The sequence below is a fragment of the Bufo bufo genome, chromosome 4 (assembly GCF_905171765.1).
Source record: "Bufo bufo chromosome 4, aBufBuf1.1, whole genome shotgun sequence".
Lineage (NCBI taxonomy): Eukaryota > Metazoa > Chordata > Amphibia > Anura > Bufonidae > Bufo > Bufo bufo.
In genome coordinates, this window is record NC_053392.1 from 224,897,930 (window position 1) to 224,924,394 (window position 26,465).

At 48.4% G+C, this 26,465-nt stretch overlaps 1 protein-coding gene across 4 annotated transcripts in view; it reads right to left on the bottom strand.

Annotated features, from left to right (window-relative positions):
- OPA1 (OPA1 mitochondrial dynamin like GTPase) overlaps nucleotides 1–26,465 on the bottom strand; it is a 126,103-nt gene that overhangs the window by 54,459 nt on the left and 45,179 nt on the right. For all 4 annotated transcript variants that reach the window (XM_040428342.1, XM_040428340.1, XM_040428341.1 and 1 more), the window contains 8 exons: nucleotides 23,950–24,024; nucleotides 23,797–23,868; nucleotides 23,535–23,634; nucleotides 22,163–22,293; nucleotides 21,732–21,804; nucleotides 7,495–7,567; nucleotides 4,167–4,282; nucleotides 2,538–2,602 (listed from right to left, as the gene is read on the bottom strand). In XM_040428342.1, coding sequence (XP_040284276.1) covers nucleotides 2,538–2,602; nucleotides 4,167–4,282; nucleotides 7,495–7,567; nucleotides 21,732–21,804; nucleotides 22,163–22,293; nucleotides 23,535–23,634; nucleotides 23,797–23,868; nucleotides 23,950–24,024 — 705 coding nt within the window. The remainder of the gene's footprint in view (nucleotides 1–2,537; nucleotides 2,603–4,166; nucleotides 4,283–7,494; nucleotides 7,568–21,731; nucleotides 21,805–22,162; nucleotides 22,294–23,534; nucleotides 23,635–23,796; nucleotides 23,869–23,949; nucleotides 24,025–26,465) is intronic.

Here is a 26,465-nt window from a genome sequence, read left to right on the forward strand (position 1 = left end):
CAGAGAGACGAGTCGCAGGAGAAGCTGCAGGCAGGACAGGAGCCGGTAGTAGAGGAAGCCACACCCCCCCAGCAGCCCGCGCTGTGGTAAGAAAAAGCGCGCCTCCCAGGGCGCCACCCACAGAGGGGAGGGAGAGGCGAAAAGCCCGGGAAGGCAGGAGGCGGAGCGGAGCTCCGCCCCACGTGACCTGCGGCCTAGGCTGAAGAAAAGCCGGGGCTTAAAGTAGAAAAAACTGCCGGAAACGGACGCCCGCGATCGCGGTAACGCCCGGAGGCAGCAGCAGGAGCGGAGAAGCAGCGCCGAGTCCCCGGCGGGGTGCGGGGGCCCGGAAGGCCAGGTAGGAGCAGGGGAAAAACCCGTAAGTACGGGAAGGAGCCGAAAAAAAACAGAACCGGCCGTCTTAAAGGGCCAGACCCTAGAAACGAGGGTGCCCCAAAAGGTTTTGCCCCACGCAGAAAAGAACCCCAGGCAAGCGTGCAGTGCCCCCTAAGTTGGAGGAACTCCTCCGGACCCAAGTGCTAGGCTAAAAAGGGGGCCAGGACACAAGGAGACACAGGGTGGAGGGGGAGGGGGAGACACTGCCATACTCACCTTCTGACGTTTTCAGGCGCAGCAATGACCACCCCCTCGGCGGACTCAACACGGGAGCCGTGGGTCCGCCGGAATTCCTCTGCGGAAGCAGATAAGTGGGGACTAGGTGGCTGCCGGGTACCTGAGTACGCGCCCGCAGGGGGGCAACTAAAGTGGAACACGATGGAGCCACCCCTGCATCAGGAAGAACCTGTAGAAAAAAAGAGAAAAAATAGAACAAAATAAAAAATAAATTCAGCAGGATGACCTGCAAGACAGGTCATGTCTGCCTCCTACGGACACTAGAACTAGACTGGTGTATCTCGGCTCTTGCAGAGGGGTATAGCCCACCTGGGCGGAGCCAACACTTTTTTGTTTCTAGTGTCAGCCTCCTAGTGGCAGCTGGGCATATACCCATGGTGCTGTGTCCCCCAATGCCATGCACGAGAAATTACATCATCTAGTGAAACCTGACCTAGCGGGAAACCAACTGTCTGCGCAGGATCTATACCAGGTAACGACTAGTACGGCATACCCAGAAACAAATACCGAGGATCCCGAATCTCACATACAAGCTTCTAACAAGTCACTTGGAAATCAAATCAAGAACCGGATTATAACCTGCAACGACTCCATTACACGTGGGACGCCACGAGTGATGTGATCAGAACCAGCACGACTCAGCTAAAAGCAGCCTCGATCTATTATACAAATAAGCTGTGACACTCAACAGCACCGCACTGAATATATAAAGCGAGTATTATCCGGTTACTATATTGAGGATCTTATTCAATATCAGACTGTTCTGTGCTATTTAAACACTGCTGATCGGGACGTCAGCCAGGTTATTTAACTTATCGGATAAACAATATTTTTAATTCATACGGACTCTGATACATTGGCCAAACATAGAGAAACATTAGTAGCAATATATATTATGCTTTTTATGTTTTATACGTCTTTTTATTGTCTATAAGCATTAATTTTAGTAGTATAATTTTAGGTATATTGATTGATATGTACTTTTAACAACATACTTGAATAAATATATTGATTTACCAAACCCTCCATGTGTAACTGAGTGAAGGTGTGCCCTACTATTCTCTATTTTTGACTGTACTAATTTCAGAAGATTGGGTGAATCTTCTCAGTAGGTGCACCCATACCTTCCCTGATCAGTAGGTGAGCCCTCTCTAATATTTATATTCGTCTATATATTTCATCCTGTTGTCCGATGCTGCATAAATTTAAAAAACACAGTTTTATTCTACATCAGCGCTATAGTGTCAGCCAGCTTAAAGTCAAGGGGACAGCGGCCTCCTTGCTTCAAGTCAAGGTAACCACGCCCCTAACCATCCCCTTTTGCCTGAAAGTGCCAGCCTGCAGTGCGGTTGCAATTCCCCAAGTCTCGCGCATGCGCGGTGCGCCGCTGAGACACGGCTAACAGCGGCAGCAGATGGGATATCGCATTACTACAGTGCGCACCGCGCATGCGCAAGACTTGGGGAATCACACTGCAGGCTGTCACTCTCAAGCAAGAGGGGACGGTTAGGGGGCATGGTTACCTTGACTTGAAGCAAGGAGACGCTGTCCCCTTGACTTCAGGCTGGCCGGCACTATAGCGCTGATGTAGAATAAAACTGCATTTTTTAACTTATGCAGCATCGGACAACAGGATGAAACATGATTATTAACAGGCTGTGGGCTACTACGAGGTATGGCTGGCGGGTGTAGATGCATTTTTGAGGTGAAAGGTTCCCTTTAAGCATCTCAGTAGTCTGAGCACCCTGAAGACAGCAGTTTACATCTCTGCCTTACAGACTTCTATATGGATTAAAGAAAGGAGAAGCCTCTGCCTACAACAAAGATAACTCATACTGAAGACCTTTTCAGCAGTCTTTGATTTTCACAATATACAATCTATAGATGTAATAAGCATACGATGCAATGAACACAAGAAATGTTACCCTGTCAAGTTCCCGTAAACGGGGATAGTTATTCTTCCACTCTGTCTCAAGGTTAAAGCGAGTAGCTATGAAGAAAAAAATAAAACATTTTAATCCAGAACTGATACTCTGTTACATTCAATAACTTCCAAAACACATCGTGTCACTCAGTACAAGCATATATCCTAAATTAGGGCTATTTCACACTTGCGTTGTTTTGTTCCGACAGAGTTCCGTCGTCGGGGCTCTATGCCGGAAGAATCCTGATCAGGATTATCCCCATGCATTCTGAATGGAGAGAAATCCGTTCAGGATGCATCAGGATGTCTTCAGTTCCGGAACGGAACGTTTGTTGGCCGGAGAAAATACCGCAGCATGCTGCGCTTTTTGCTCCAGCCAAAAATCCTGAACACTTGTCGCAAGGCCGGATCCGGAATTAATGCCCATTGAAAGGCATTAATCCGGATCCGGCCTTAAGCTAAACGTCGTTTCGGCGCATTACCGGATCCGACGTTTAGCTTTTTTTGAATGGTTACCATGGCTGCCAGGACGCTAAAGTCCTGTCAGCCATGGTAAGGTGTAGTGGGGAGCGGGGGAGCAGTATACTTACCGTCCGTGCGGCTCCCCGGGCGCTTCAGAGTGACGTCAGGGCGCCCCACGCGCATGGATGACGTGATCGCATGGACCATGTCATCCATGCGCATGGGGCGCTCTGGCGTCATTCTTGAGCGCCCGGGGAGCCGCACGGACGGTAAGTATACTTCTCCCCCGCTCCCCACTACTACTATGGCAGCCAGGACTTTAATAGCGTCCTGGCTGCCATAGTAACACTGAACGCATTTTGAAGACGGATCCGTCTTCAAATGCTTTCAGTTCACTTGCGGTGTTACGGATTCGGCGGGCACCGGCAAATGGAGTACACGACGGATCCGGACAACGCAAGTGTGAAAGAGGCCTAAGGCTACTTTCACACTTGCGGCAGTGTGATCCGGCGGGCAGTTCCGTCGTCGGAACTGCCCGCCGGATCCGCCGATTTGGATGTGACTGAAAGCATTTGTGAGACGGATCCGGATGTGGATCCGTCTCATAAATGCATTGCAAGAACGGATCAGTCTCTCCGCTTGTCATGCGCAGGCCGGAAGGACGGATCTGGCATTCCGGTATTTTGAATGCTGGATCTGGCACTAATGCATTCCTATGGGGAAAAACGCCGGATCCGGCATTCAGGCAAGTCTTCATTTTTTTCGCCGGAGATAAAACCGTAGCATGCTACAGTTTTCTCTTTTGCCGGATCAGCCAAAATGACTGAACTGAATACATCCTGAACGGATTACTCTCCATTCAGAATGCATGGGGATAAAACTGATCAGTTCTTTTCCGGTATAGAGCCCCTGTGACGGAACTCTATGCCGGAAAAGAAAAACGCTAGTGAGAAAGTACCCTAAGACAGGAAAAAGGGTTATTAAAACATTTTACTGTTCCAAATTTTTTTTATTGTGTGTGTTGGGCGGAAAAGTTGAAAATCAGAACATAAACAAGTTTCTCTTCCATAAGAAAAGAACTATAATGATGGCTAGCTGTGACTTCACTATAAACCATTCACTATATATTCTAGCATTACTGAAAGCAATTAAATATAGTAAATGTTACCTTTGAAAGCATCAGCTTGCTGCTCGATTGATGCACGGACCATTTTCCAAAAACAATCAGAAACTGCAAGACTTAAATTCTTGGTAGTCACCTGATGAGCCTTAAGCATCCCTTTCCTATGGGGTAAGCCACAATGTTACAATAATTAAAACAATCTGTACTGCCCAAGAAAATATTCACCCAGTCCCCTAGATTTTTACATCAGTCGGAGGGTACCTGTCACCACAAAATGAACAGTCCTATCCTTATCCGTAATGCGAACAAGAATAGGACATAGAGATGCGCACAGCACATGGTGTGCTGTCCCAGTCGTTTGTGGCCCCATTGAAGTGAATAGGTCCACATCTGACCTGCAAAAAATGCAGATCAGATGAGGACAAAAATACGTTCATGTACACGAGCCCTAAAGAAGAAGAAAGGACTGCTTTAATTGCTCATATTTTGGGATTGGTGGCAGCTAGAGAAATAGGCCTGGTCTTGTTTGAAAGCGGGCATTTCAAGCTTTATACACTGCTCAAAAAAATAAAGGGAACACTTAAACAACACAATGTAACTCCAAGTCAATCACACTTCTGTGAAATCAAACTGTCCACTTAGGAAGCAACACTGAGTGACAATCAATTTCACATGCTGTTGTGCAAATGGGATAGACAACAGGTGGAAATTATAGGCAATTAGCAAGACACCCCCAATAAAGGAATGGTTCTACAGGTGGTGACAACAGACCACTTCTCAGTTCCTATGCTTCCTGGCTGATGTTTTGGTCACTTTTGAATGCTGGCGGTGCTTTCACTCTAGTGGTAGCATGAGACGGAGTCTACAACCCACACAAGTGGCTCAGGTAGTGCTGCTTATCCAGGATGGCACATCAATGCGAACTGTGGCAAGAAGGTTTGCTGTGTCTGTCAGCGTAGTGTCCAGAGCATGGAGGCGCTACCAGGAGACAGGCCAGTACATCAGGAGACGTGGAGGAGGCCGTAGGAGGGCAACAACCCAGCAGCAGGACCGCTACCTCCGCCTTTGTGCAAGGAGGAACAGGAGGAGCACTGCCAGAGCCCTGCAAAATGACCTCCAGCAGGCCACAAATGTGCATGTGTCTGCTCAAATGGTCAGAAACAGACTCCATGAGGGTGATATGAGGGCCCGACGTCCACAGGTGGGGGTTGTGCTTACAGCCCAACACCGTGCAGGACGTTTGGCATTTGTCAGAGAACACCAAGATTGGCAAATTCGCCACTGGCGCCCTGTGCTCTTCACAGATGAAAGCAGGTTCACACTGAGCACATGTGACAGACGTGGCAGAGTCTGGAGACGCTGTGGAGAACGTTCTGCTGCCTGCAACATCCTCCAGCATGAACGGTTTGGCATTGAATCAGTAATGGTGTGGGGTGGCATTTCTTTGGAGGACCGCACGGCCCTCCATGTGCTCGCCAGAGGTAGCCTGACTGCCATTAGGTACCGAGATGAGATCCTCAGACCCCTTGGGACCATATGCTGGTGCGGTTGGCCCTGGGTTCCTCCTAATGCAAGACAATGCTAGACCTCATGTGGCTGGAGTGTGTCAGCAGTTCCTGCAAGACGAAGGCATTGATGCTATGGACTGGCCCGCCCGTTCCCCAGACCGGAATCCAATTGAGCACATCTGGGACATCACGTCTCGCTCTATCCACCAACGTCACGTTGCACCACAGACTGTCCAGGAGTTGGCAGATGCTTTAGTCCAGGTCTGGGAGGAGATCCCTTAGGAGACCGTCCGCCACCTCATCAGGAGAATGCACAGGCGTTGTAGGGAGGTCATACAGGCCCGTGGAGGCCACACACACTACTGAGCCTCATTTTGACTTGTTTTAGGGACATTACATCAAAGTTGGATCAGCCTGTAGTGTGTTTTTCCACTTTAATTTTGAGTGTGACCCCAAATCCAGACCTCCATGGGTTGAAAAATTTGATTTCCATTTTTTTTATTTTTGTGTGATTTTGTTGTCAGCACATTCAACTATGTAAAGAACAAAGTATTTCAGAAGAATATTTAATTAACTCAGATCTAGGATGTGTTATTTTTGTGTTCCCTTTATTTTTTTGAGCAGTGTAGTACATCGGAATATATAGCTGTTAGAAATCGGCATGACAGTGAATGCAGCTGAAAGTTAAAGCATGTTTCTCACTGCTTTGACTCACGACTCGACTGCTATAGCTATATCTTCCAATGTAGTGTATATAATGCTGTGATTCTGGTATGGTTTGAAAACTTGCAATGCCAGCAGCTTTCAAACAAGATCAGGCCCATATCTCTAGCTGCTAGCAATCCCAAGATATGGGCAGCTAAAGCAGCCTTCTGCCCCTCTTAGGTCTGGTTTGCTTTGGTCACGTGGAACAGCAAACCCCACCCGGCTGGGCACCTCGGAGCTGTTTTCCAGCAGGATAGAAGCATTTTTTTCTGGACATGGAATAAAGACACAAAGTACATATGGGGATGTTTGGAATGCGCTTGCAATCTTCTATGGTGCAATGCTGTTAGTTATAAGTGAAAATGAGGTGACAGACACCCTTTAGGTCTGACTGACAGTTATAGATGTAATGCAGAACATCTCAGCAGACCCGCAGCTTCTTCAATTCATCTACTTTAATAAAAAGTATATGAATTGAAGAAGCTGCAGGTCCGCTGAGATTTTCTGCATCACGATTTGGAGTTTCCTCTTCCTCGTGCGGACACAACGGGAAGTCAGGTGCCGATCCTTTCTGTTTAGTTATAGATGTATACACACTTATATAGAGAATGCTATCAATCACTGATAACACCTCCCCTGTGTAGTGACAACTGTTCACAGGGGTTCCCTGAATCTTTTTCTATAAGACTATATATTGAAGTGGGTAGCTCCTGTTCTATAACATGCTGTCTCCAGATTGCACTGCATTTTGTGGTGACAGGTTCCTTTTAATAAGAAATCCTGCTAGAGAACAATGCCCCAAAGTCCTGAAGACATAATAATTCTGATATATCTCGGAGAGGTCCATGTGCCAGGAAATAAAATCTACATCACAAAGGGAGGTGTAATGTGGGCCGGATTTCTGGTGCCTATACTGATAAATATGCCCCCCTCCCACATACCCAAAGTGTGTGTGTGGCAGAGAAAAAGGTTTTAGAAAAAGTGCAGGTCAATGTGGGGGACCACGCATCTATTGGACATTTATATAATCTCGCCAGAATATGTCATAAATGTTTAGGATGGGAATACACATTTACATTCTAAGGTGTTTCAATACTCCATACTTGGAAAACCATATACAAAAAGTGTGACAGCTGTTTGTAGCTAGAAACAAAACTCACTTCAAAAGACTTGAACCTTGAAAGAATTCCTCTTCATAGTCTTTAATGGAATCAATGCTTTCACTGGAGTTGCCTAAGAATAAAACTTATGGTACTGAATACTGTAAGAAAATCTAAGCTGCTTTCTAGACTCTTACACTAAATGGCATTATAAAGAGAGTACAGATATAAAGCACACAAATACCCCGATATGCTTAAAACGTTAAGAAAAGCTATAGTCAGTAAAGGGGTTTTCTGGGACTTAGATACTGAATATGATAAATATCAGATTGGCAGGAGTCTGACACCCTCCACCCATCGGTTGTTTCAAGCAGATGAAGGCGCCAGAGACTCTACAATGGATGGAAGGCTCCAACCACTGTGTAGTTTTACGGCACTGGTGTACTACAGCTCAGCTTCCATTAATTTGAAAGGGAGCTGAGCTGCAGTACCCCAGCCGCTACATAGTGGATGGAATCTTGTGCTTCTGGCCACTGAATAGTTTCTCGTGCTGGCAACTGCCAGAAACAGAGGATCGGTGGTGGTGTGCGGTGTTTAACCACTTCAGCCCCCAGTGCTTAAACACCCTGAAAGACCAGGCCACTTTTTACACTTCTGACCTACACTACTTTCACCATTTATTGCTCGGTCATGCAACTTACCACCCAAATGAATTTTACCTCCTTTTCTTCTCACTAATAGAGCTTTCATTTGGTGGTATTTCTTTGCTGCTGACATTTTTACTTTTTTTGTTATTAATCGAAATTTAACGATTTTTTTGCAAAAAAATGACATTTTTCACTTTCAGTTATCAAATTTTGCAAAAAAAAACGACGTCCATATATAAATTTTGCTCTAAATTTATTGTTCTACATGTCTTTGATAAAAAAAAAATGTTTGGGTAAAAAAAAAATGGTTTGGGTAAAAGTTATAGCGTTTACAAACTATGGTACAAAAATGTGAATTTCCGCTTTTTGAAGCAGCTCTGACTTTCTGAGCACCTGTCATGTTTCCTGAGGTTCTACAATGCCCAGACAGTACAAACACCCCACAAATGACACCATTTCGGAAAGTACACACCCTAAGGTATTCGCTGAAGGGCATAGTGAGTTCATAGAACTTTTTATTTTTTGTCACAAGTTAGCGGAAAATGATGATTTTTATTTTTTTTTTTTTTTTCTTACAAAGTCTCATATTCCACTAACTTGTGACAAAAAATAAAAAGTTCTATGAACTCACTATGCCCATCAGCGAATACCTTGGGGTCTCTTCTTTCCAAAATTGGGTCACTTGTGGGGTAGTTATACTGCCCTGGCATTCTAGGGGCCCAAATGTGTGGTAAGGAGTTTGAAATCAAATTCTGTAAAAAATGACCTGTGAAATCCGAAAGGTGCTCTTTGGAATATGGGCCCCTTTGCCCACCTAGGCTGCAAAAAAGTGTCACACATCTGGTATCTCCGTACTCAGGAGAAGGTGGGGAATGTGTTTTGGGGTGTCATTTTACATATACCCATGCTGGGTGAGAGAAATATCTTGGCAAAAGACAACTTTTCCCATTTTTTTATACAAAGTTGGCATTTGACCAAGATATTTATCTCACCCAGCATGGGTATATGTAAAAAGACACCCCAGAACACATTCCCCAACTTCTCCTGAGTACGGAGATACCAGATGTGTGACACTTTTTTGCAGCCTAGGTGGGCAAAGGGGCCCATATTCCAAAGAGCACCTTTCGGATTTCACAGGTCATTTTTTACAGAATTTGATTTCAAACTCCTTACCACACATTTGGGCCCCTAGAATGCCAGGGCAGTATAACTACCCCACAAGTGACCCCATTTTGGAAAGAAGACACCCCAAGGTATTCCGTGAGGGGCATGGCGAGTTCCTAGAATTTTTTGTCACAAGTTAGTGGAAAATGATGATTTTTTATTTATTTTTTTTCCATACAAAGTCTCATATTCCACTAACTTGTGACAAAAAATAAAAACTTCCATGAACTCACTATGCCCATCAGCGAATACCTTGGGGTCTCTTCTTTCCAAAATGGGGTCACTTGTGGGGTAGTTATACTGCCCTGGCATTCTAGGGGCCCAAATGTGTGGTTAGTAGGTAAATGACCTGTGAAATCCGAAAGGTGCTCTTTGGAATGTGGGCCCCTTTGCCCACCTAGGCTGCAAAAAAGTGTCACACATCTGGTATCTCCGTACTCAGGAGAAGGTGGGGAATGTGTTTTGTGGTGTCATTTTACATATACCCATGCTGGGTGAGAGAAATATCTTGGCAAAAGACAACTTTTCCCATTTTTTTATACAAAGTTGTCATTTGACCAAGATATTTATCTCACCCAGCATGGGTATATGTAAAAAGACACCCCAAAACACATTCCTCAACTTCTCCTGAGTACGGAGATACCAGATGTGTGACACTTTTTTGCAGCCTAGGTGGGCAAAGGGGCCCAAATTCCTTTTAGGAGGGCATTTTTAGACATTTGGATACCAGACTTCTTCTCACGCTTTGGGGCCCCTAAAATGCCAGGGCAGTATAAATACCCCACATGTGACCCCATTTTGGAAAGAAGACACCCCAAGGTATTCAATGAGGGGCATGGCGAGTTCATTGAAAAAAAAAACATTTTGGCACAAGTTAGCGGAAATTGATTTTTTTGATTTTGTTCTCACAAAGTCTCCCTTTCCGCTAACTTGGGACATAAATTTCAATCTTTCATGGACTCAATATGCCCCTCAGCGAATACCTTGGGGTGTCTTCTTTCCAAAATGGTGTTATTTGTGGGGTGTTTGTACTGCCCTGGCATTTGAGGGTCTCCGCAATCATTACATGTATGCCCAGCATTAGGAGTTTCTGCTATTCTCCTTATATTGAGCATACGGGTAATGAGATTTTTTTTTTCCGTTCAGCCTCTGGACTGAAAGAAAAAAATGAACGGCACAGATTTCTTCATTCGCATCGATCAATGTGGATGAAAAAATCTCTGCCAAGAAAAAAAACAGGAGGGGAAAGGCGTCTGCCAGGACATAGGAGCTCCGCCCAACATCCATACCCACTTCAGCTCGTATGCCCTGGCAAACCAGATTTCTCCATTCACATCAATCGATGTGGATGAATAAATCATTGCCGGGATTTTTTTTTTTTATATATACAAAGTGTTTGCCAAAGTATATGAACACCGCCACCTCCTCAGCTCATATGCCTCGGCAAACGTATCTTTTACTGCAGAGGAGAAATCTCGTCTTGCAGCGCCGCATACACCGACTTGCGTGTAATCTGACAGCAGCGCAATGCTTCTGTCCGAATGCACATCAGTGCTGCAGCTAGTCGATCGGTTGGTCCACCTGAAAGGTAAAAAAAACAAAACAAAAAAGAAAAAACCAGGCCGCAAAGCAATAACTTTATTAACTGTTGAACAGAACATAGAAACTTTTTTTAAACTTTTTTAACTGAACGTTTAACTTTTTTACTTACCGGTATTTTTTTTTTTGTTTAGTTTTTTTTACCTTTATAGAACAAACCTCTCCTTCCCCATGGGACAATGTGCAAAGCGCAAATCGCCCAAAGATGTGGCGAAGTACGTTATGCACTTTATCCCAGGTGAAAGGAGAGGTTTGCAGCAGCTGTGAGTGAATGGGCCCTAATAGCCCTGTGTGCCTGTCCTGGTGAGATGTGATCCCTATGCTAGGTGTACCTGTGTGTGGTACTTCCGGAAACACTCTCCATAGCATAGGGCAGGGTGGTCAGCACAGTCAGGACAGAAATAGCGGGTGTCACGCCTTATTCCACTCCTGCTACAGACACGACATCTTTTTCGGGGTGACGGTTGGGTTGAGGTACCAGGAACGACACTGGGGAAATGTCGCTCGTGTAGACGGCTAACTACACTGGTGGATGGGGCCACGGAACCTCCTGGGTAAAGGAGGTTCTCGATGATCTCTTCCTGGAATTTGAGGAAGGATCCTGTTCTCCCAGCCTTACTGTAGAGAACAAAACTATTGTACAGCGCCAATTGAATCAAATATACAGACACCTTCTTATACCAGCGTCTGGTTCTGCGGGAAACTAAATACGGAGACAACATCTGGTCATTGAAGTCCACCCCTCCCATGAGCGCATTATAGTCGTGGACACAGAGGGGCTTTTCAATGACACGGGTTTCTCGCTCAATTTGGATTGTCGTGTCTGCGTGAATGGAGGAGAGCATGTAAACGTCACGCTTGTCTCTCCATTTCACCGCGAGCAGTTCTTCGTTACACAAGGCAGCCCTCTGCCCCCTTGCAAGACGGGTGGTTACAAGCCGTTGGGGGAAGCCCACGCGACTAGTTCGCGCGGTGCCACAGGCGCAAATCCGTTCTAGAAACAAATGCCTAAAGAGGGCCACACTTGTGTAGAAATTGTCCACATAAAGATGGTACCCCTTGCCGAATAAGGGTGACACCAAGTCCCAGACTGTCTTCCCACTGCTCCCCAGGTAGTCAGGGCAACCGACCGGCTCCAGGGTCTGATCTTTTCCCTCATAGATCCGAAATTTGTGGGTATAGCCTGTGGCCCTTTCACAGAGCTTATACAATTTGACCCCATACCGGGCACGCTTGCTTGGGATGTATTGTTTGAAGCCAAGGCGCCCGGTAAAATGTATTAGGGACTCGTCTACGCAGATGTTTTGCTCAGGGGTATACAAATCTGCAAATTTCAGGTTGAAATGGTCTATGAGGGGCCGAATTTTGTGGAGCCGGTCAAAAGCAGGGTGGCCTCTGGGACGGGAGGTGGTGTTGTCGCTAAAATGCAGAAAACGGAGGATGGTCTCAAATCGTGTCCTGGACATAGCAGCAGAGAACATGGGCATGTGATGAATTGGGTGCGTTGACCAATATGACTGCAATTCATGCTTTTTTGTCAGGCCCATGTTGAGGAGAAGGCCCAAAAAAATTTTAAGTTCGGAAACTTGGACTGGTTTCCACCGGAAAGGCTGGGCATAATAGCTTCCCGGGTTTGCGGTTATAAATTGTGTGGCATACTGGTTGGTCTCTGCCACGACTAAGTCCAAGAGCTCCGCAGTCAAGAACAGCTCAAAAAATCCCAGGGCCGAACCGATTTGAGCCGTCTCAACCCGAACTCCAGACTGGGCGGTGAAAGGGGGAACTACTGGTGCGGCTGAAGTTGGTGACTGCCAATCAGGATTTGCCAGCACCTCAGGGACTCTAGGGGCTCTACGGGCCTGTCTGTGCGGTGGCTGCGACGGGGTAACTAGTGCACGTGCCACCGTACCAGCTTCAACTGCCCTTCTGGTGCTCGCTACTTCACCAGGTTGTACGGCAGTGCTGGTACTAGGTCCAGGAAGGGCTGCGCTGCTGGTGTATGCCTCACCACGTGATCCGGCAGCGACAGCCCCACTCTGCTGCTCTTGAAGCGGATCCTGCGTAACCTGTGGTCTAGCGACATGGGGCCGGGTACGCCTGGTGCTGCCAGGGACCTCCACCTCCTCGTCCGAACTTTGGGTCAGAGAGCCACTGCTTTCCACAGGTTCATATTCTGACCCGCTAGATTCGTCAGATGAGGGTTCCCACTCCTCATCCGACTGGGTCAGAATCCTGTAGGCCTCTTCAGAAGAATACCCCCTGTTTGACATTTTGGACTACTAAATTTAGGGGTATTCCCTGAGACTACCCAAGAAAAAAAGCAAACCTGTCTTACAAAGGGGAGGCTAGCGAAGTACCGGAGGCTGCTGCGGTTGATAAAAAATATCAAAACTGATTTTTTTTATCGCCGCAGTGCGTGTAAAATGAATGTGCAGTGATCAAAAAATATATATTTTTTGTCACTGCGGTGGGGCGGGCGTGGGTGAACGCACGTGTGGGCGACCGATCAGGCCTGATCGGGCAAACACTGCGTTTTGGGTGGAGGGCGAGCTAAGGTGACACTAATACTATTATAGATCTGACCGTGATCAGTTTTGATCACTTACAGATACTATAAAAGTACAAATGCTGATTAGCGATACGCTAAACAGCGAATAAAAGTGACTGCGGTGCGGTGGGGTGGGCGCTAACTGACGCTAACTACCTAACCAAGGGGCCTAAACTATCCCTAAAACCTAACAGCCAATACCAGTGAAAAAAAAAAAGTGACAGTTTACACTGATCACTTTTTTTCCTTTCACTAGTGATTGACAGGGGCGATCAAAGGGGTGATCAAAGGGTTAATTGGGGTGCAGGTGGGTGATCTGGGGCTAAGGTGTAGTGTTGGTGTACTCACAGTTCAGTCTGCTCCTGTGCTGAATCCAACAGACGAAAAGGACCAGCACAGGAGTAGACAAGCCATATAACAGATCATATTTACTAATATGATCTGTTATATGACTTTGGATTGGATTTTTTGAAAATCGCCAGCCTGCCAGCCAATGATCGTTGCTGGCAGGCTGGTGACGAAATACTTCTTTTAATTTTGCCGGCCCGCGATGCGCATGCGCGGGCCGGCTTTGAGCGAAATCTCGCGTCTCGCGAGATGACGCGTATATGCGTGACTCTGCGCAGCGCTGCCACCTCCGGAACGCAATCCTGCGTTAGGCGGTCCGGAGGTGGTTAAACCCCACCAATCTGATACTGATGACCTATCCAGAGTATAGGTCATCAATATCTAAGTCCTGGATCACCGCTTTAACCATTTCATTGCCAGGGGTGCTTGGACATTTTGCACATATGGTAGCCAGGACAATTTTCACAGTTTTAATATATACAAATAAAACCTTAATTATGAAATAAAAAAAATCATACTAACCTCCCTATACCCATATATTTTCTGAAATACATGTCATGCAACTTTGCATCAAAATGTAATTTTGCAAAAATTGCATAAAAGTTGATATTATTTCAGGCCCGATGGTGTCACTCCTGCATGCCTGAAATATTGCTCAGTCCAACTGGCCCCGGCCCTAACCCCAATCTTTGACAGATCCCTTAAGGGGGGACATGTCCCTGCCTGCTTTAAGAACTCAACTATCATCCCTGTGCTGAAGAAACAGTGCGTTTCGGATCTAAACAACTTCCGGCCCGTGGTTCTGACTGAGGTGGTCATGAAGACCCTAGAGAAGGTGGTCCTCTCCATCCTGAAGCCCGCCACTCTGGACCTGCTGGACCCTCTGCAATTCGCCTACAGGGCAAACAGATCCACTGACGATGCGATTAACATGTGCCTAGAATACGTCACTGAACACCTCGACAAACCCAACACATACGCGAGAATCCTCCTTCTAGACTTCAGCTCGGCTTTTAATACCATCTCCCCCAGCATCCTGCAGAGGAACCTCACGATAGCTTGATGTCCACCCAACACTACGACATTGGATCATGGACTTTATCACTAACAGGTCCCAGGTCGTCATATTAGGCAATCTCACCTCCAAACCGAGGGCCACCAACACTGGAGCCCCTCAGGGATGTGTACTATCGCCGTTCCTGTTCTCTCTGTACACGAACGAGTGCAGATCAGAGGAGGCCTCAGTTAAAGTCATCAAGTTGGCAGATGACACCACACTCGTGGGCCTGATTAGCGACAGCGATGAGCAGGCCTACCGTAAGGAAATCGACAGGGTCAGCAACTGGTGTGGCGCGCACAATCTGGTCCTAAACGCCACAAAGACAGTCGCGCTGGTCGTCGACTTCAGGAAGGGAAGGGTACTGTAGTCCCCCCCCGACCTATATTGACGGATCTGAAGTCGCAAGGGTACCCAGTGCCGCCTCCTAGGCACGACAATCTCTGAGGACTTATCCTGGCGTCCCAACATCTCGTCCATCATAAAGAAGGCTCACCAGCGGCTCTACTTCCTTCGACAACTGAGGAAGTTCGGCATGGCTCAGGACCTACTGAAGTCCTTCTACTCCTGTACCATCGAGTCGGTACTGTGCTCGTCCCTTCTGGTGTGGTATGCCGGCTCATCAGCCAGTGACAAGCGCAAACTACAAAGGATCATTAGCTCGGCGGAAAGAACTACTCGACTGCCACTACCACTCCTTGACTCTATCTTCTCCAACAGACTGCGCTCCAGGGCTCTGAAAATATCCAATGACCACTCCCATCCGGGCCATCATCTCTTCAGACACCTAAAGTCCGGCCGCAGGTATCAGGCCATCCCTGCAAGGACATCGAGGAGGCTGAACACTTTCTTCCTAACGGCCGTCAGACTGCTGAACTCACCACGCCCCATCTCCCGCCCATAATCCCTCGCCCCTGATGTACTATGCCTGTACCTGTGCCTAACCCAATTCCGAGCACGATCGAATGTGTCGTGTTTGGCGAATAAAGCTGATTCTGATATTAGTGGGTAAAAGTGTGACTCAAGCAGAAAGTTATAAGGACCACACCTCCTAAAAAACGAGATTTTTGTATTACTTACCAGTAAAATCTCTTTCTCGCTCTTCCTTGGGGAACACAGGAAACCTTGGGGACACAGGAAACCTTGGGTATAGCTCAACTCCCTAGGAGGCGTGACACTAAGTGAAAACTGTTACGCCCCTCCTCCAGCAGCTATACCCTCAGCCTGGAGAGAGAGAGACTACCAGTTGCGTGTCCAAGTAGTAAAAAAAAGGCAATGACAGGGGCAACTAAACCGTAACGGTAAACCAGAACAATGGGTGGGTGCTGTGTACCCCCAAGGAAGAGCGAGAAAGATTTTACTGGTAAGTAATACAAAAATCTCATTTTCTCGCCCATTTCCTTGGGGGACACAGGAAACCTTGGGACGTTCGAGAGCAGTCCAAGAGGGGAGGGACTACAGCCCAAGACGAAACCACAGGAGGTATCAAGAAATCACCGCTTGCAAGACCAGGCGGCCCAAAGCAGCATCCGCCGATGCATAGCTGTTCACCCTGTAGAACTTGGTGAAGGTGTGCAAGGAAGACCAGGTGGCCGCCTTGCACAGTTGTTCAGCCGAAGCCCGATGCCTCTGAGCCCAAAAGGCACCAACCGCTCTGGTAGAATGAGCGGTAACACCAAAAGGCGTCTCCTTGCCCTTGACGCGGTAAGCCTCGGCAATAGCCATCTTGATGAAGCGGGCAATAGACACCCTGTACGCCGCCAACCCCTTGTGCGGATCTTCTGGAACCACAAAAAGAGAGTCCGTGCACCGAAAAGGTCCGGTGACCTCCAGGTAAATCTTCAGGGCGGTGAAGCTCCTGTTCTCGAGGGTGAGAAGGACAAATGGAAGGGAGGACGATGTCCTCATTGATGTGAAAGGCGGAGACCACCTTCGGGAGGAAGGAAGGAACCGGACGGAGAACAGCCTTATCCTGGTGGAAGACCAAAAGGGGGTCAGTACAAGAAAGTGACGCCAATTCAGACACCAGTCGTAGGGACGTGATGGCCACAAGGAATATGACTTTGCAGGACAAAAGGCGAAGAGAGACCCTCCGTAACGGCTCGAAGGGGGAGGACTGGAGCGCCGAGAGCACAACATTAAGATCCCAGGGTGGAATGGGAGAGCGATACGGGGGAACAGAGTGAGCGACTCCCTGGATGAAGGTTTTGACAGGTCCGAGAGGGGCCAAAGGACGCTGGAAGAGGATGGAAAGCGCCGAGACCTGACCCTTTAACGAGCTGAGACCTAGACCCAGGTCCAGGCCAGACTGTAAAAAGGACAGGATCGTGGGAAGGGAAAAACGAAGAGGATGAAGATCCAGATTCTGGCAAAAACCTAGGTAAGACCGCCAAGTCTGGTAATAAATCCTGGACGAGGCCGGCTTCCGTGCGCGGATCATGGTACGAACCACATCCGCCGAAAAAACCCTGTTGCGTTAAAACTGCGGTCTCAACAGCCATGCCGGTAAATGTAGCGACCCTAAATGCTGGTGGAAGATCGGCCCTTGAGAGAGAAGGGTCTTCTCTTAGAGGCAGCGGCCAAGGCGCGTCTCCCAGGAGCAGCATTAGGTCGGCGTACCAAGGCCGGTGAGGCCAATCTGGGGCTATCAGGATCGTAGGCCTGCCCTCTGACGCGATTTTCCGGAGAACCCGCGGCAGAAGGGGGAGGGGAGGAAACACGTACAGGAAGGAAAATTCCGTGCACAGAAGAACGAGATCGTCGGCGCCGTACACCCTCAGGTCCTTGGACCTGGACAGGAAGGTGGGGAGCTTGTGGTTGAACCTGGAAGCCATGAGATCCACATCCGGATGACCCCAACGGAGGCAAATGGACTAACACGTCGGGATGCAGAGACCACTTGCCCGGGTCGATCGTGGTCCATCTGAGGAAGTCCGCCGCCCAGTTTTCCACCCCCGGGATGTAAATTGACGACAGCGCCGGAACATGAGTTTCCGCCCAGCGGAGGATGTGAGACACTTCCCGCATAGCCGTTGTGCTGCGAGTGCCCCCCTGATAATTTATGTACGCCACGGACGTGGCGTTGTCCGACTGGACACGGACGGGATGGTCTCGAAGCAGGGGAGTCCAGTGCCGGAGCGATAGGAGAATCGCCCTCAGTTCCAGGATGTTTATCGGCAGCTTGACCAAGTGCCCTGGACGGACCGGGGAGGAAACCCCCCCCCCCCCAACCCTGCAGACTGGCGTCGGTGGTGACCACCAACCAGGTCATCGGCAGAAAGGATTTTCCTTGGAGGGGGGTCCGTAACCACCAGACGAGGGAGGTCCGAACATGGGGAGGTAGGGGGAAGGGCCGGTCCAGACTCTCCGGGGACTTGTCCCAGGCCGACAGGATCGCCGTCTGGAAGATGCCGGAGTGATATTGTGCAAACAGAATCGCTTCGAAGCAGGACACCATCTGTCCCAATACCCGCATGCTGGACCGGAAGGACGGACGGCGGTGTAAAAGAAGGGTCCGAACCGAACTGTGAAGGGTCAGACGCTTTTCCGGTGGGAGACAAACCTCCGCCGCTTCTGTATCCAGCAGCATCCCCAGGAAGACGAGCTGTCTGGAGGGGGTGAGCGAAGACTTGGAAAGGTTGATAATCCAACCGAACTGCTCCAGGGTTTGCAGCGTGAGGTCCACGCTGGTGGACGTCTGGGAAAAGGAGGGCGCCTTGATGAGCAGGTCGTCCAAGTAGGGAAGCAGAAAAACACCCCTGGAGCGGAGCAAGGCTAGAACAGGGGCTAGGATCTTGGTGAACACCCGAGGAGCAGTCGCCAGGCCGAAGGCGAGGGCAACAAATTGATAGTGGTCGTTCCCCACCGCAAAGCGAAGGAAACGCTGGTGACACCGAGCAATCGGAACGTGGAGGTAAGCATCCTGGATGTCGATGGATGACATAAACTCCCCTTTTTCCAGGGAAGCCACCACGGATCGGAGGGACTCCATCCTGAACCGGCGAAGACGGAGAAACCGGTTTAACTGTTTGAGGTCCAAGAGCGGTCTCACCGAGCCTTCCTTTTTGGGACCACAAAAAGCTTCGAGTAGAACCCCTTGAATCTGTCCCTTGGAGGAACGGGAGTAATCACTCTCTTGTTCCGAAGGGTGCGAATGGCTTCGGAGAAGGCGGCCGCACACTGGGGGTCCCTCAGGGCACGGGAGCGAAAGAAACGATTCAGAGGGAGGGATGCGAACTCGATTTTGTATACGGATGACACAATCTCGAGTGCCCAGGCGTCGGAGACGTGTGCCTGCCAGATATCCCTGAAAAGGAGGAAGCAGCCCTCCACCGCACCTTCAGGCGGAGGGTTGCTTGGCCGAGGAGGGGCGAGCAGGTTGGGACTTACGCCAGGACGGTTGAGTCAGAAAAAAAGGCTTTTTACGCCTATCCTGGGAGGAATTAGAGGAAGGACCGGTCGCGGGTCGAGGGCCGGAGGACCTAAAACGAAAGAGACCAGGACGGCCTTGACTGGTGCTCTTGGCCCTGGGCTGGGGAAGATAGGTGCTCTTCCCCCCCATGGCTTCAGAAATGATCTCGTCCAAATGGGTCCCGAATAAACGGGAACCCGCAAAGGGAAGTCCAGCAAGATACCTTTTTGAAGCAGCATCCGCCATCCAAACTTTTAGCCAAAGTTCTCTCCTGACAGACAGCCAGAGCAGAGGAACGGACAATGAGGGCACCCGCATCAAGTGAGGCCTCACAAATGAATTTCCCTGCCTGAACAACGAGCTGGGCTAAAGAACGGAGGTCTTGAATGGAGACGTCCGAATCAAGTTCCTGGTCCAGTTGGGAAGCCCATTCCGAGACCGCCTTCCCGGCCCAGGCGGAAGCAAAGACCGGTCTGAGGGCTGAACTGGAGGCGGCAAATATGGCTTTTGTAAGGGATTCCATGCGACGGTCTTCAGTAGACTGAAGAGAGGAGCCGTCCGCCACAGGAATGGCCGTGCTTTTAGACAGACGGGCCACGGGAGGGTCGACTTTAGGTGGAGATGCTCTCCGCTGGGAAGGGATAACAGATATCCAACTTCTTAGGGGGAGTAAAACGGGCATCGGGGCGAGTCCAAGCCTTAGAGACCACCGACAAGAAGTCGGCGTGGAGGGGGAAAACCGTGGACGCCTGTTTGGGGCGGAAAAAGGACACACCGGCCTTGTCAGTGCTGGGAGGGTCGTCGTGAATTTTAAAGGTGTCATGAATATTGGTAATGAGATGACCCACAGCAGAGGCTAGCTTGGACGGTAATGCTGAGTCCATGTACCAATCCACTAATTCCCCCTTTGAGGGCATGTCCTGTGAGGAGGAGGGGCCCGACTGAGACTGTACCCTCGGAGGCCCTCTGTTGCTGCGGCAGGCCTTGCCTGCCTGCGATACCTGGATGCCCCTGCTGCTACCAGCATAGACAGGTGAGGGTTAGTCCGGCTCTGTTTAACCGTTTGAGGTCCACATCCAAGCGGGTCCCGAGGCATAACTAGCTAGGATTAATACCGCATTGGGTTTAACCCTTACTGAAGGGAGGCACTTAGCCTATAGTCAGGGTCCGCTCTTGCTGTGAACTGTAGCCCAAGACATACTAGACAGGTGAGGGGGCCTTGGGGGAGAGCAGAAGTGGGGGGGGGGGCTGGAACAGTCACTCTCACCATCCTGAAGTCTTCACCCTCTGTCCAGTCCAGCAGGGTCGCCCCTTCAGCTACTGGCACCGCAGTGGCAGGAAGCTGGAGAGGGGCTTGACGTGTGGGCGACCCTTACGCTGGCGGGATGCAGGGGAGCTGGGCTGCCCTGGTCCTCCTTGTCTTCTGTGGGGGAGGCAGCAGTGCGGATGACCGGCACTGGCGCAGCTCAACACCGGGAGAAACAGAGAGGTCCAGGCGTCTCGGTTGTCCCTGTGAACAGTAAAAATAAAAAATGTAAAATAAAATAAAAAATGAAGAAGAAAAAACAGCCCTGCAAAGCAAGGGAGTGTCTTGCCTCCTTGGACACTAAGCAAAAACTGGTAGTCTCTCTCTCCAGGCTGAGGGTATAGCTGCTGGAGGAGGGGCTTAACAGTTTTCACTTAGTGTCACGCCTCCTAGGGAGTTGAGCTATACCCAAGGTTTCCTGTGTCCCCAAGGTTTCCTGTGTCCCCCAAGGAAATGGGCGAGAAATAAAAAGGTCAACATGTGCAGAATTCATACATACCACTTAGGCCTAAAGTTACATGCACATATCTTCATAAACTCACCAAAACTTTAAAGACCAAAAATCTGGTTTTAAGCTGGAAATTTTAAAAAGTACCAACCTATAAAACAAAGGGACCACACTCTTTGAAAAGTAAGTGCACCCCAAAACCTATACATTTCCTGAAAGCAGACAACCTGATGATTGCAGTTGTCTTGATGGACTGTTGACCACTATGTCCACCTTCAGGTAACAAACACATTTCATCCACACATTGCATGTAATCCCCATACAAATTGACATGAGGTGCAGAGTTTAAATCCTCAGCATGTCAATTTCTGCTGCAGATTTCACCCTTTGCAGGGTAAGGCAGAATTCTGAGGCAGGAACATACGCATATAAATCACACGTCGGCAGATAACACTTATTCATCCCAATGATTTTTATTTTGTGCATGCACTGTACCCATGACACTACAAGGTTTAGAGAGGGGTAAAGAAAAAGTTCAAAGTAGGATTTCTTTTCTTTTTTTTATGGAAGCCTATTGGCTTCAGATTGGTATTTTGAGAACATACAACTAGGATCTACAAAAAAACTAAACAAAGTCGTCAAAAAGCCACTACAAGACCATATGTACACTGTAGGTCATACATCGAGCATCTCAGTATGTTCTTTATACTCTGTAGAATGAGACCAATGTCATAGGAATGAAATGTTGAAGCAATCATACTATTCTTACCTTTCCCGGTTACAACAGCAAAATATCCAAGAGCTTTCATTGGGAAGAGTTTGCCTTCAATTATTTGCTGGATCTTAAGGACCAAAATAAGAATTAGTATGCCTTAGGGCTCATGCACACGACCGTATGCCCTCTGAGACATACGGTCCGTGAGCGGGCCACAAGTCCCAGAGCGGCATACATCGTGCACATCGGGCTGCCCGCGGGGCTATTGTCCCGCACTAATAATATCATATGAGTGCGGCCCGCTGCGCACAGCATCATAGTAACCTATGATGCTGTGCGCTCCCGTGCGCACAATGTATGCCGCTCCGGGACATATGGCCCGCTCACGGACCGTATGTCTTAGGGGGCATACGGTCGTGTGCATGAGCCCTTAGTAAAAGGAAAAGTACACCGCCACACATTAGTGGAGACATCACTTCACTTACTCGATTGGGGCTGGCTACGTTTTTCTCAGCCAGATCTACTTTTGTTAGAACAAAGATAGTTCGTCTGCCTTGAGGATCCATTTGACTTACAAGATCGGTGACAATACTCCGCTCTGCATCAACAGAGCCATCTGTGAAACAAAAAGTGATTAATATTTCTGTATTTCTTGTATTTTAACCATCACAATCTCAAGTGAATATGAAGGTTATACAAAAGCAACAAAAAAAACATTAATGAAATCCTAAATCATGCTGTGATTACACATCTACTTGGAGATGATAAAATAATAATAATAAAGGGGTATTCCCATCTTAAAGTAATGGTATATTTCTAGGACAATCCATCAATTTATAATTCAGTAGAGGGTTCAGGATCCACACTGACTTCCCTACTTACGGACCATAAAGTGACGGCATATCCTAACAATATGCCCTCACTTTCTGGGATAGGAATCATTTTCCGTGAATAATTACTTTCTATCTAATGCCTCCATACGTTGCCTTCACTGTGTCCATGTTCCGGTCCACAAGTTGTTTACATCCAGAGCTGCATGGACATGGTCACATGCTCTGCTGCAGCCAATGACAGACAGCAGCAGTGATGTGGCGCTTGTGGTCACGTCATTGCTGAAGCCAAACAGCGGGGGAGATTCATCAAAACTGGTGCAAAGTAGAACTGGTTTAGTTGTTCAGAGCAACCAGTCAGATTCCACCTTTCATTTTTTCCAGAGCTCCTTTTGAAAATTAAAGTTGGCACATAAGCCAGTTTTCCTTTAACACCAGTTTTTGATAAATCTCCCCCAGTGCGTCTTACCACTAGCGTTGTCATCATGGCATTCTCCAATAGACAAAGGGGGTCATTTATTAAGATTGGCGTTTTAGACCCCGGTCTTAATAACCCCTGCGCTGGCTGGTGCCGGCCTCTACATAACTCTGGTGCATCAACTGCTGGGCTAAATGTAAGCCAGTTTACAGGCTGGCTTAAATTTAGACCATTTTCAACGCCTAAAACAGGCGTAGAAAATGCTAAATGAGACGGGACTGTCAGCCCGTCCCCTTCCCCGCCGACTTTTTTAGACCTGCCGTGAGTGGGGAAAGACGCAGATTGCAGAAAACATGCGTATATCCGATAGTAAACCACCCCCAAAGTGTTTTCAAAACGTCCGATAAAACACCAGAAATGCAACATGCAGCGTTTTTGAAAAGAAGCCAGAAAGACAAAAAAAAAGGCCATCTTATTAACAAAAACACTAGTAGAAAAAAATGCTAGTGTGTCCTGTGATTTATACTTCCCATAGACCTACCTAATTAGAAAGGCAATGGATCATTATCTTATAGGTCTATGTGACCCCAGTGTGACCAAGTATCCTACCTTGTATACAAAGGATGATGGCATTTGGGTTCAGCATATAAGCTTTACTGATACTGAAAATAGTTTCCTTGGTATCGGGGGCCATGCCAGATGTTACAGTCTGTAAAGAAAAGTGTTATATTATTATTTTTTTTTTTAAAGTCTGAAAAATACAAAAAAACTGCATAGCTCAAGAGTAGAGTAACAGAGTAGAGTAAACAGTGAAAAAAATTATTGAGAAATGTTAGTAATATTAATAATGCAATATATTTTGGGTACTTACACTAATCACGCCTGGTAGGTCAACAAGCACCATCCTCTGTATTCCAGGGCCCTTTACACTGAGTGATATGGTCTGAAAAACAGACAATGGTTTCTGATGTGTACTATAATAAGGATGATGATGCAGGAGAGAAGTATACGATCGTGTAATTACCTCGGGGCTGACGGTTTGACCGTTCTTGACACTCTTCCTCATTCGCACCTCTATTTCATCTCTCAGAGCGGCAAGCTGTCAATAAATACAAGCCAGTTTACATTACAAAAAAGGACAGGAGATGTTAACAGGAAAAGACTTTCATCTAAGAGACAGAGGATCAAAGCCGATGTCACACTGAACATGCTGCCCTATCTGCAGGCATTTTACAAAGCTGAGCAGACTGATCTGATTGATAGCTCCCCACGTGTGATTGCAGGCAGAGCATCATGTTTAACATGACAGGCGACTTTTTTTTATATTGATGACCTGTCCTCAGGTTAGATCATCAATATCAGATCGGCTGATCAGGGATAATTAAAATATAGAATGTGTCCTATTCTTGTCCGTTTTGTGGATCCACAATTTGTGGACCGCAAAACAGATAGATACGGTCGACTTCCGGTTCCGGCGCTGGGATGCGAGCAGCGGAGTGAAGGAGCTCCGACTCTCGCCCGCCTGCATATAGCTGCTATTTCCCCAACAGTGACCGGAGGGGTTAGACATTGAGAGACCGGAACGCCAGACCTACCGCAACAGAAACTACATGGATCGCTATCTCCTGCGTAGCGGTAGCCAGAATCTTACCTCCACCATCAGCACAGGAGAAGCGCAGGGCAAGATGGCGGATGCGCGCCTTCTCTCAACAGAGCCAGTGCTGGAGACGCAGGAAAGGGGTGAGTCATCGGGGCTATCTTCGGTATCCCCCACTCCCCCTAGCATCGATTATAAAGCTCTGGCCATTGAAGTGGCCATACAGCTGGCTCCGGATATCAGGGAGACCCTGGCTAAAACGCTGTCGGCCTCACTACAACAAATACAGGAGGCCATTGTGCAACACGATGCAAAAACGAGATTTTTGTATAACTTACCAGTAAAATCTCTTTCTCGCTCTTTCCTTGGGGGACACAGAAGACCTTGGGTATAGCTCATCTCCCTAGGAGGCGTGACACTAAGTGAAGACTGTTAAGCCCCTCCTCCACAGCTATACCCTCAGCCTGGAGAGAGAGACTGCCAGTTGCGTGTCCAAGTAGTGAGAAAAGGCAAAGTCCAAAAAAAATTGGAACCAACAAGCCAACTACCCGAAGGGTAAAACAAACTCGGAAACAGTCAGAGAAGAACAAAGAATGGGTGGGTGCTGTGTCCCCCAAGGAAAGAGCGAGAAAGAGATTTTACTGGTAAGTTGTACAAAAATCTCGTTTTCTCGCCCAATTTCCTTGGGGGACACAGAAGACCTTGGGACGTTCAAAAGCAGTCCAAAGGGGGAGGGACCACAGCACCAAGGCGAAGCACCCGAAGGCATCAACAAAAACCGCCGCCTGCAGACCAGGCGGCCCAAGGCAGCATACGCCGAAGCCCGCGTATGCACCCTGTAGAACTCGGTAAGGTGTGCAAGGAAGACCAGTGACCGCCTTGCACAAATGGATGGCCGAAGCCTAAAGCCTCCGGCCCAGGAAAAAACCGACGGCCCTGGCCAAGTGAATGGTGACACCAAAAGCAGGACCCTGCCCTTGGTGCGGCAACCACAACAAGAGCCACTCTGAGAAAGCGGAAGAAAGCCACCCTGGAGGCCGTCAACCCTTTGCTCGGACCTCCTGGAAACATAAGAGACCGAACTCGACAAGAGTCTGAGATCTCCAAGTAAAAACTGCAAGGCCCAAACAACGTCCAAATCGGTGAAGTGTCCGTTCCCGGGGGGGGGGGGGAAGGGGAGGACGACTGCCTCAATGAAATGAAGGACAAATACCACCTTCAGAAGGAAGGAAGAGACGGAATGGAGAACAGTCCTGTCCTGGGGGAAGACAGAAGGCTCGGAACAAGAAGGGCCGCCACTCAGGCACCCGTCAGAGACACGATGGCTACAGAAACCCAACCGTACAGGACAGAAGGAGTAGAGAGAACTTCTGTAACGGCTCCAAGGAAAAATTGGAGCGCCAAGAGCCCAGTATGTAGTTCCCAGGACGGTACCGGAGGGCAGTACAAAGGAACCCAAGAGCCGCTCCGCTGAAAGAGGAAGGACAGGAATGACACTTGATACTTCAAGCAACAGAGTCCCAGCCCCAGGTCCAGGCCGGACTGGAGAAAGACAGAACCATGGAGAAAGGCAGAGTGGGGGAACGCCCAGCTTCCCACAGAACCCCAGGTAAAGCCCTAAGTCCTACCACAGATCCTGGACGAAAACTCGGCTAGAAGCGAACACTAGCGAGCCCACTAGAGTCGCCTGGGCAAGCGGGTGAAAACCCAATGATCAGGCGCGGACCAGTAACACGGGTAGAACAGTCGGTAGAACTGGTCCCGTCGGCCCCCGAGCAAGGTTGTCCCGTATCCCCCCAGAGTGGGGAAGCAGAAGGACAAACGGACAGGAACCGAAGGGTCCGCCCAGCAACCGCCAGGACAAGACAGGCTAAAGCCGAAGCCAATGTAGCCACCACAGGAAGACAGACTACAGTTCCGGTGTGGGAGATCAAAAGACAATC